This window comes from Chrysochloris asiatica, unplaced genomic scaffold (genome assembly GCF_000296735.1).
Source record: "Chrysochloris asiatica unplaced genomic scaffold, ChrAsi1.0 scaffold00243, whole genome shotgun sequence".
Taxonomy (NCBI): Eukaryota; Metazoa; Chordata; class Mammalia; order Afrosoricida; family Chrysochloridae; genus Chrysochloris; species Chrysochloris asiatica.
The window spans coordinates 2,521,324-2,532,820 of record NW_006408761.1 but is presented as its reverse complement, the minus strand read 5'-3'; the positions used below and the strand labels follow the sequence as shown (position 1 = coordinate 2,532,820).

General features: G+C 41.8%; 1 protein-coding gene across 1 annotated transcript in view; it reads left to right on the top strand.

Annotated features, from left to right (window-relative positions):
• The window catches only part of GOLPH3 (golgi phosphoprotein 3 (coat-protein)), a 117,185-nt gene extending 110,495 nt beyond the window's left edge, over positions 1-6,690 (top strand). Inside the window, exon 4 of the mRNA XM_006873501.1 lies at positions 6,266-6,690. Coding sequence (XP_006873563.1) covers positions 6,266-6,690 — 425 coding nt within the window. The remainder of the gene's footprint in view (positions 1-6,265) is intronic.
• Positions 6,691-11,497: the final 4,807 nt, after the last annotated feature.

The window sequence follows — 11,497 nt, the reverse complement described above, 5'->3', positions numbered from 1 at the left end:
ACCACTTGCCTTGATGTTTCCTGGGCAAGCATGTTGCTTATTCTCGTAGTAACAGTCGGTCTGCCTGTGACTATTAGGCTTTTTAAGTCTAAAGTATTTTAGACACCAAATTCATTTTAGACCCTTGATATATATGCCATCAAGTATATTTTCACTCTTCTAAGGAGCTCTGGTAGCGTAGTGGTTATGAATCGGGCTGCGAACCTCAGGGTCAGCAGTTCGAAACTACCAGCTGTTCTGTGGGAGAAAGATGAAGCTTTCTGCTCCCATAAAGATTTACAGCCTCGGAAACCCTGTACTCCACGGCACATAACAACAACAACAACATTTAACAAATAGAATGCATTGATTTACACTTTTGTGTAAGCCAGAATGGTTCTGTGTAGGTAGGATATGCACTGGACTGCATGGTCGGTTTAACTGCGAGGTTGGTGATTCAAACATACCTGTCACTACTCGAAAACCCTATTCAGGGTGGCTATGAGTCAGAACCGACTCAGTGGTATCTAACTACAGCAATAACAACAAAAAAGCTGGTTTGCCAGACCTTTGCATTTGAAGTCATGTTTTCTTTAACTATTGGAAGTGCCTTTAATTGCTAATAATTCATGGTATCAGATAATACAAATCCTCAACCCTTCTCTTTTTTAACTATTGTCAGTTTTTTTTTTACAACCCTAGTTTTATAGTAAATCATAAAGTACATCTTAAAAAATAGACCTGCCAGTTTTTCTTCAGTAGAGCTTCCATTTTTTCTTCATTGTATTTGTGTTTTCGTTTACTTCATTAGATACTTATAATAGCTGTTTTGAAGTCCTTATCTGCTGTTTTCATCTTATTTGTCGTTCTGGATGTGTTTTGTTTAACTGTTTCTACATTGTTTCAGTAATGTTTCCTTGCCTGTGTGAACTCTTGGAATTGCTCAGTTTATAATTTACTGGATGTTGCTCTTTTCTAGCAACTCTCTCTCTTTTTTAATGTTTTATTGTGAATTATGTGATTGCTTACATGGGAGAACATTAGTTTTACATTCATCCTATCATATATTATTACAATTGTATATGGTTACAGTCCCCTCCATGCATCACCAAACAACCAAAGGGTATACCCTGCAAGCCTGCTCCCTTGTCATCAGCACACAGCCCCTCTCCCTCTCTAGGTCTAGAGTTCCCAGCCGCTGCACCTCGCTACGTCATCCTCTCTGCCTCTATCTCAGGCATCACTGCTTCTCTGGGTAGGGTCCCGCTCTCCGCTCTTCTCCCTTCATGGTCCCAGGGATCTGCGCTCCTGGACTGCAAAGTCAGTCACTCCCCTCCTTTTGCTACAAAATGTCCACCTTTACATTTCCAACCCTCATTGTCAGTCCTGGTAATAGTTACTCACTATTGTACCACAAGAGACCTATCCCCATCTTCTTTCATCAGCCCTGCCCAGACAGATTGGATACTGCCTTCTTCCATGCCCTCTGGATGTAGGCTTGTAAGCCGGTCACTTCTTGCCTTTGTAACCCCCCTGACCCCCATTTTGGGTAGCCAATGTCTAAGTTGCCCATCCCTGTCTACTCTGTGTATGGAGGGGGTGGGAATGATCCTTGCTGTAAAGATTTGTACCCTCTTTTGAGCTACAGCATCCATAGGTGTAGGTCAAGTTCATCAAATTGTATCAGAGTATTCTTTTTTCCCTTTTCTTTCTTCTTTTAGTTGAGCTCTGATCATCCAGTCATTGAAGCCAGGTCAAGTGGGTATTATCTGTAAGTGTGGGTGTTCTTATGCATGTGCCCTCTTTTCTGATCAGCTGGACAACTTCACTCTCCACTCTAGTCCTCTGTGGCTATGTCACTGACTCTGGGCCCACAAGTCCCCAGGTCTTGCCACACAGCTGGGCAACCAGGTCTCCACTGGGGTTCACAGCAGTCTAATGAACGTTGTAGGGCTTAGCTCGCAGCTTCATTGCTGTTTTCCCCTCACTTCCCCTTATTGGTGACGAATGTGGTCATCAATAAGAATGCGTGTCTGCTTATGTATTCTCATTGAGTTTTAGTTGGAAAGGGGTTTGCCCTGAGGGTACCCGACCACTTGCCTTGATGTCTTCTGGGCGAGCAACTTGCTTGTTCTTGTAGTAATCAGTTGGACTGCCATTATTGTTTTGTATCTTTCCTGTTGGTTTTTCTTTCAAGAAGTATCTTCTATTCTTCTGGTCTGCTTGTCCTTTCAAGTGGAAATTTCCCACCTCAGAAGATTCTGGATGGGGTTCAGGATTCCACCTATGGTCTTATGTAATGCAGAGGCTCTGCAGGAAGCCTCCTTCACTGGGCACATTGTAGCCCCATTTTAGGTATTCCAATTAGTTTTAGGCAGAAGACAGACTTACAAGCTTTCAATGGTGATATTTCTGGCTATTCTTTTCTTTCCCTCTCAAGTGTCTATTTTGTTCTTTGGCAGCCCGTTGTACTTTGAATATTCTTCTCCAGCACCATAACTGAAAAGCATCAATTCTTGTACGGTCTTCCTTATTCACTGTCCAGCTTTCACATGCGTATGAGGTTATTGAAAATACCATGGATTGGGTCAGGCGTACCTTAGTCCTCAAGCTGACATCTTTGCTCTTCAACACTTTAAAAAGGTCTTGTGCAGCAGATTTGCCTAATGCAAAATATGTCGTTTGATCTCTTGATTGCTCCTTCTATGAGCGTTGATAGTTGATCCAAGAAGAATGAAGTCCTTGACAACTTCAGTCTTTTTCCATTGATAAGAATGTTGTATATTGGTCCAGTGGTGAGGATTTTCGTTTTATAATGGTATGCCAGGTAAACCAAGATTCAAAAGACAGCCAATCATCTTAACATTATTTCCCCCTTTTGCCCATTCCAGCCATGTCTCAAATCCCTGTATTCCAGAGCCCTTTTGTTCCAAGATTGTACATATATCATTATTTACCTCTGTCCCACTTAGCCCATGCAACCTGCCTAATTGTTTCTCCATCTGACTTGTTCTTCCATTCCCCTCCCCCTTCTTGTGTATTGCCCCCCTTCCTAGCACCCAAACTATGCTGTGTCTATTTCACCTACCCCTTCCCCCCTCCCCCCATCCCAGTAACCACCAAAGAATTCCCCCCCACCCTTTAGTATGGGGTCTTTTTCTTAGTCTTTTACAGTAGTGGACCTATGCAGTATTTCTCCTTTTTTGACTGACTAATTTCACTCAGCATAATGCCCTCAAGGTTCATCCGTGTTATGTGGTGGCTTGCAGCTTCCTTGTTATTCTTCAAGGTAGCATAATATTCCATTGTGTGTATGCACCACAGTTTGTTTATCCATTCTTCAGTTGATGGGCACTTTGGCTGTCTCCATCCTTTTGCTGTTGTAAATAGTGCTGCTATGAACATTGGTGTGCATATATGTATTTGTGTTATGGCTCGTGTTTCCTGTGTGTAAATACCAAGTAGAAGAATTGCTGGATCATGAGGTATTTCTACTTCCAACCATTGGAGGAAGCACCATATTGCTTTCCAGAGAGGTTGGACCATTTTGCAGTCCCACCAGCAATGTAGGAGTGTCCCAGTCTCTCTACATCCTCGCCAGCATTTATTGTCCTCTATTTTTTTGATCTTTGCTGTTATTGCTGGCAACTCTCTCTTAAAATATATGTCTTTGAGTTTGGGGCTGAAGGCTAAAGGGGTTATTCCATGCAGATTCTATACCTCTTTCTCTGCATAGGTTTCCTTTGCCTTGCGCATTCCAGCCGCCTTAGTTTCCCCGAACTCTGCTCTCTTTCTGGAAAGTGCTTCCAGGCAGTAAGCTTGGGCAGTCCTGGCTATCAAGGGTCCTGGGCTGCTTGTTGATAAGCATCTGAAAATAGTTGCTTCATTATCTAGATTGGTGGTGAGGATGCAAGACTAGCACTGATTGCTTTATCATTTGTTGTTGTGGTTAAGTGCCTTTGAGTAGGGTTGCCAAGGAGTGGCTGGTAAGTTTGAACCACCAACCTTGTGGTTAGTAATCCAGTGTTGGTCCTATAGGTGGTGGTGGTTCCGACTCAGAGAGGGTTTCTGAGGCTGTAAATCTTTACGGGAGCAGAGAGCCTCCTCTTTCTCCTATGGAACAGCTGGTAGTTTTGAACTGCTGACCTTGAGGTTAGCAGTCCGATTCATAACCACTACACTATCAGAGCTCCTTTAGTCTTCTGTTGTTGTTAAGTGCTGTTGTGTGGGTTCCAACCCATAGCGACCCTGTATAGGGTTTCCAAGGAGCAGTTGGTGAACCACTGACCTTGCAATTCAAACGACTTTGCAGTCTGACGCATTAGCCCCCAGCGCCCCACCAGGACTGTAGTGTCACTGTCTAGTACCTCTTGATTATCTAGTATCGAGTCATATGGTAAAATAAGTTTGTCTGTAGCAGTCTAAAAGAATTAGACCGCTAACCCTAACCACAAGATGTTGTTGTTGTTAAGTGCCTTTGAGTCTGTACTGACTCATAGTGAACCCTGCATAGGGTTTCCAAGGAGCAACTGGTGAGCTTGAACCGCTGACCTTGCAGTTCAAAAAGATCTTGCAGCCCAGTGTAGTAACCTGTAGCGCCACACCAGGACCCCTATAATTGCAAGGTGTAAGCAGTTCAAATCCAGTAGCCACTCTTGGAAACTATACAGGGTCGTTATGAGTCAGAACAGACTCGATGGCACACAGAGCAGTCTAGAAAATTAGGAGCCCTGGCATGATGCTGTAGGATAAGCATTGGACTGCTAACAGAAAGGTCAGCATTTCAAACCCACCAGTTGTCTGGTGTGGCACTCTGGGATAAAGCACTGGACCACCAGGTAGGTTTGAATCACTATGTCAGCAGTTCAAACTCCCCAGCCACTCCTTGGAAACCGTCTACAGGGTTGCAATGAGAACTGACTCAACGGCACCTAACAACAACGACAACAGAATGAGACTTTCTGCTCTTGCAAAGATTTGCAGCCTTGGAAATTTTATCCCGGGTCACTGAGTCGGAATTGACTAGATGATAGTGAGAAGTCAGAAAACTAGTATAGTATTTATTCTAAATTGGAAAGAGTAGTACATGTACATTCTAGATCATTTGGAAAGTAGAGTACTTAGAAAAATTTTCTGTCATGCACAATCCTCAAAACAACACTTAAATATTTTAATTGTATTTCCTTCTAGTCTACAAAAATTATTTTAGAAAAAAATAGTTTGGATTTATTTGAATGTTTTGTGTTTTCAAAGGAAATGTGTATTTGAGAAAAGGCAGCGTGCATAAGTACAAGATTAAAAGGCTGAAAAGTCTTTGCCCTCCTAGCACTGGTTTGCGTTGTTTGTCATAAAGAGTGGTGTTTCCTACCCAGGCGACTCAGCTTTGTTGTTGTCATTAGTGGCTGTGGCGTTACCTTATGCTCACTGGAACACTATGCACCTTCCCTGTGATTGTTTGTAGATCTGTTGTGATTAATAGGATTCTCACTGGCGAATTTGGAGAAGTACAGCACCGTGCCATTCTTCCTGTTACGTCTTAGTCTGGTAGTTCTGCTGAAACCTTTATGACATCCTAGGTACACTTGAACAATGGGCTCGAGCTTAACAATGATTGTGAGGTACCCAGGACCCAGCAGTGTTTCATTGTGTCACGAAGGTCGCTATTAGTCAGAACTGACCTGACGTCACCTAACAACAATAACAAAGCTACAGGCAAGCTTCCGTTGATGGGTGGGTGGGGCTGTGCCTGAGGTGGCTGGCTGGGTGTTGCGCCAGGTCTGCTGAGTGCAAAGTGAGAATTCTACCAGGGAACCCCTAACGTGCCTCCCAGCTTCATAGGTCATACAGATGGAGCAGTTTCAAGAATGACAAACTAATATGAGAACTTTCTTCTCCTTTTGTCTATTTGTTGCAGATTTGTGTTTAACAGAAAAGAACCCCTTTTATTTTGCTGTTGGCTGCTTAAAAACAGTTCGCGAGAGGCCAGATCTAATTGAATACTTGACTTATTTCCCCATTAGACTAAGGTTGACTGGTTTGAAGACTGCTTTCCGCTTAGTCTTTTGAATGACTGCTGTATCTAAACCTGTGCCAGGTGCTTAGAATCCAAAGTCCTAGCTGCTAAAAGGTACACAGTCTAGTTGGGGAGAAAAACATGTTTGAAGTTTCTTCTGTTTCTTTGGAATAAAACAAAAATCAAATGTTACCATTCATTTTAAGAGCACAAAAATTTTACAAAACGATAGTAGCTATCATTTGTTTCTAACTTTTGAAATCTTTTCTTTAGGTGAGACATGGAACCCATTAAAATTGCATTATCAGTTAAGAAATGTGCGGGAACGATTAGCTAAAAACCTGGTGGAAAAGGGTGTATTGACAACAGAGAAACAGAACTTCCTACTTTTTGACATGACAACACATCCCCTCACCAACAACAACATCAAGCAGCGCCTCATCAAGAAGGTACAAGAAGCCGTTCTTGACAAATGGGTCAATGACCCTCACCGCATGGACAAGCGTTTGCTGGCCCTCATTTACCTAGCCCACGCCTCAGATGTCCTGGAGAATGCTTTTGCTCCTCTCCTGGACGAGCAGTATGATTTAGCCACCAAGAGAGTGCGGCAGCTTCTGGATTTAGACCCTGATGTGGAATGTCTGAAGGCCAACACCAACGAGGTTCTGTGGGCGGTGGTGGCAGCTTTCACCAAGTAACTGCTCAGAAGAACGCCTTTGCCTTTCTATCATGTCAGCCAGGTGTTTTTCTTCTGTCAACTTTTGGTTTTCTGCAGTTTGTACTTTCCCACACTAGAATTGGCTCTTGTTTTATGGAAATGGTGGGTGGCTTTTCCTTTCTTTTTTTTTAGGTATGTATGCAGGATTCTGCTGGTACGAGAGGCCTTCCTGTTTCAGTCTTTTAAGAAACAAATTCCCTCCATGTTGGTATTCCATTCCCTCTTGCCATTGTCACTGTTACCTGCTTGGTTCTCTGGTATGCTTTGATCTACGAAGTCCCTCCAGGCTCCTCACATGCACATCTTTTGGATGATCTCAGCTTGAGCTTCCCCACATGTGCATGTACACTGAGCCTTCTGCGTGCACTTCAGACAGAAGTCACCAAAGGTAATTATCTGTATCTATGAGGACATTTGATGCATAGACCTCATTTAAGATGTATACTTAGCAAAATTATTTTTAAGTTAAACAGCACAGTAAACACTTAATTTAAAATGCCCCTTGGATTCTGCTTCCCATGTAAATCTATTGTATTATTTTAACTATTAAAGCATAAAGGTCCAATTGTTTCACAAAGCCGGTTTGGGATGGGCTGCATTCCATTTGTGCTGTATATAGTTTGAATTATGAATTGCCCCATCTTCTGGCCCTCCCCCTGCCCCCATCTTAGTATTTTGTGAGCTTTAATTAGCTGTACACCTGGTGTCCCTCACTTGTTTCAGGTGTTGTCATTTGAGGGCAAACCAGACCTCCCATCATTGAAGGAGATAGGAAAGGTGTGTGTGTGGGGGGATTGTTCCGGAGTCCTTGAGCTGTGCCCGTCATGGTACCTACCGATACAGCTCCAGCTTGGATTTTTTTGTTTAGGTCATAACTTTTTGATCATTTCTGTAGGGAAGAGGCTTGTGACCAGTACTAGTCTTGAGTACAGTTTTTTTTTCTTTTTCTGTCCACAAGTAAATGAATGTCTGCTCTTAAATGTCATTTATCTACTCACATTTTCTTGGGGGGAAAAATCAAATGTCAGTACTAGCAGATGTTGCATGTAAATTGTTAGCAAGTAATGACTACGGCTCAGATGATTAAGATTTTTGTAACAGAAAGCTCTGCTATGTTTTAATTTTTTTATATACAATTATGATAATTAGCACATTGTAAGAATATAAACCTTTGCTTTTTAAAGTTTATTTTTAAATGATTCCTTTATCACTGTTTCTCATACCACCGTTGCTTTCCTAATGTAAATACTATACATTGAACAAATTAAATGTCAAATTTTTTATTACCATAGTTCATGTTAATAGCGGGACTTTCAGGTGTTTAGAGATTTTGGGGTTAACCTTCAATGCAAAAGTACTAGATGGTGTATAACTCTAGAGGTGAATTTTAAGGGATTCCCTAATATGTATACATCTTTTTATCTGAAGTAATAAATAAACTATGATCTTGAAAGTGCCTGAATCAGAACAAGCATGTCATTTGTTTTTGTGTGTGAGTGTGCTTAGTTTCCTTTCAAATACGGTTTTTTGTCACCTTAGTGTGGCATTGCACTGTTTTAATGCAGGGGCTGGCAAACTTTTTCTTAAAGGGCCAAAATAGTAAATACTGCTATTTACTGTTACACAACTCTGTCAAATTAAAAGCTGCCATTGAAACTATAAATGGTGTGTTCCAGTAAACCTTAATTTACCAAAACAAACAGCTGGCTGTAGGCCATGGTTTGCCAGCCTCTAGCAAGAAACAATTGTGTAACCTTTGCTTCCAAAAATCATGCTACTGGTGGAATAGAATGTATTAATTTGTGGTTACTTTACATAACAAGGATACTGACTTGAAGTTGATATCCCCAACCACGCACTGATGTTCAGTTGATTCTTCTAGCAGCCCTGTAGCACAGAGGGAACTGCCCATTGGGTAGACTTACAGAGAGAGACTGAGTCTTTTAAGGTACTCTTTCCTGCCTCACAGCATCTGTATTCCCAAGCAGAATTGTGAAGGGCCCTTCCTGAGTTCCTATCTGTGTTTGCTTCTGGGCAGAGTACCCTCAGATCTGCCTGTATATGGTCCCAGCCTCAGTACATGCTTCATCCAGAGAAGGAAAAACACTAAAATCCAGAGTGTGAGAGGTTATCTAGAACTCCCGCCTATAAAATGGTGCTGTTTATAACCCTCTGAAAAGCAGGAATGGTGTAACCCCATGGAAATCACTCTTTTTTGTGCTAAGAACAGTATTTTTATCTACAGGCTTCTGCCACCTTGGTTAAAATCCCACAGATGCAAGAATGCGGTGGAACATGTTGACGTTATGATAGAAGCTACATAGTAACCTACTATGGAAAGAATTCGTGCTTCTTTGTGACTTCTTTTCATGTTGTTGAACTGATGACTCGTCCTCAACCTGATCTAGTACAGTTCTGTATTGGGAGGAAGGACATGTAGTGAATGCATACTCTATGTTGTTGCTGTTGTCACGTGCCACCTGATGAATTTCTGACTCATAGTGATCACATGTGGCCGAGTAGATAAGCCCCATAGGGTTTTCTAGGCTGTGACCTGTATGGGTTCAGATTTCCAGGATTTCCCCCCAAAGAGCATCTCGATAGGTTTGAACTGCGAACTTTGGTTAAACATCCCAGCCCTTAATTATATCACCAGAACTCCTTTACTCTGTGCTCGGTAGTTATTTTATATCTTATTTTGATGTAGTAGTTATGAGTTGGGCTGCTAACCTCAAGGTCAGCAGTTCTTTCTGCTCCCCTAAAGATTTACAGCCTTGGAAACTTTACACAGGGTTGCTAAGAGTCAGAACTACTCCTTGGCACGCAACCAACCAACCAACCAACCAAATTCGTAATTTGCTAAATTATTTTAACTTAAAGAAACAGGCTCAGTATTACATCTAGTAAGTGTCCGAACTGAAAGTCACAAATTCCATCCAACTTGTATGACTTTTCGGTTTTGAGAGGCTGTTCAAATACCAACTGTTTCTAAGGGCCATCACAGTCTAGACTGTTGCTTGACCTTGCTGTTACTCCTGACTTTGCGTCGACTCTAGTGAGTTTTCAGAGTCCAAGGGATAAGCAGCAGCTTGGTAGAGTCAAACATTGCAAATTGTCTGGTTTTCGTCCCAAATCAGTTCTGACTAATTTGATTTGCTTCTTCAACCTTTGGCAATAAGATCAGATCTTTTTTTTTAAATCAACCTAGTGGTACCTTTACCTGTCTTCTCTTTCGTTTTTTTGTTTTTTTTTTAGAAGTTTTTGTTGTGAATTGAGTGATCGTTTACATGGGAGAACATCAGCTTTACATTTACCCTATTGTGTTTTGTTTTCATTGCAATGATTACAATCCCCTCCATGCATCATCACATCATCATTCAACAGTATTTGCTTCTATTCCCTGTTTTTTTTTGGATGTACACCAAAACACATAGGAATGTGCAAATTGCTCAAACACCCAAAGGGCATACTCTGCAAGCCTGCCCCCTGGCCACCAGCACACAGCCCCTCTCCCTCCATGAGTCTAGAGTCTCAAGGGAATGTTTTGAAGGAGATTATTGCCAAGTTACTCCTTCAGAAACTCAACTACCAAAAGTTTACTGTTTGAGTGGGGTTTCACTTGATGTGAATGTTTAAAAGAGCAACTTGATATGATAACACTTCCAAACATTTAGGTAGAAATTGTTTCAGGAAGTGAAAGTGCCTGTAATGTGTCTTCTTTCCCTGCTTGCCTAATTGACATGTATGTCATGTAGAGAGAGATAGCTGTATGTGTTTGTGTCTATAAGGTGTTCCTTGCTGTATAAACCTATGACCTTTTTAAACTCGAACAGATGCTAAACAGTTGACTTTGTTTCCTTTATGAGTTGGTATAGTGAGAATTTCAACAGCGAAAGAATTCTTGTAAGTTGGAAACATACTGTTATGCAATTTTATTTTTCATACAGTGTATCTTGGAGAAAGGAGCTTTGGTGACACAGTGGTTAAAGTGCTTGGCTGTGAACCAAAAGGGTGGTTTGAACCCATGAGCAGCTTTGCAGAAGAAAGATGAGGCTGTCTCATTCTATAATGATTTACAGTCTTTTAACCAAACACCATGAGAAAATGAGTTAGTGGGCCTGGGGCTCAGGACCATAGAATCAGGGGACACCAGTTGGCATAACATCGTCCACAAAGGTGGTGTTCTAGATCCTATTTTGGTCAGAGGTAACTGGGGTCTTAAAAGTTCATGAGAAGCCATCCAAGGAGCAACTAATTGTCGCTTCCTGTCTGGAGGAAAGAAGAGTGATAAATGGAAATGGTCAAATGGACTAATGGGCCACGGGAACATCCGTCTTCATGACCCTGAGACCAAAACAACTAGATGGTGCCCAGCTACTGCTACCAACTGCTCTAAAAGGAAGCACATGAGAAAGTCCCAGAGAGTGGAATAAAACAAAATCATAAGCGAGACCAGGTGTCCTGGTTGGACAGAGACTGGTGGAACCCTGAAACTATGGCCCTTGGTCACCTCATGAGCCCAGTGGATGTTTTCAGCCAGTTTGTATGGGGAGCAATAACATTAACATTAGTGAGGTACACATACCTCAAATTAGTCAACCATTTGAGATCAAAGGGTAGCATTTACTCAAGGACAGAGTTCGGAAGGGTTAGGAAGGAAGGAAGACTAGAAACACTGAGAGAAAGTGGGCTCGTTGAGGGGATTGTAATCAACGGAATGAAACAAATATGTGTATGAATTGTTGAAATTTAAAACTGATAATCAGCTCTGTAAACCTTCACCCAAT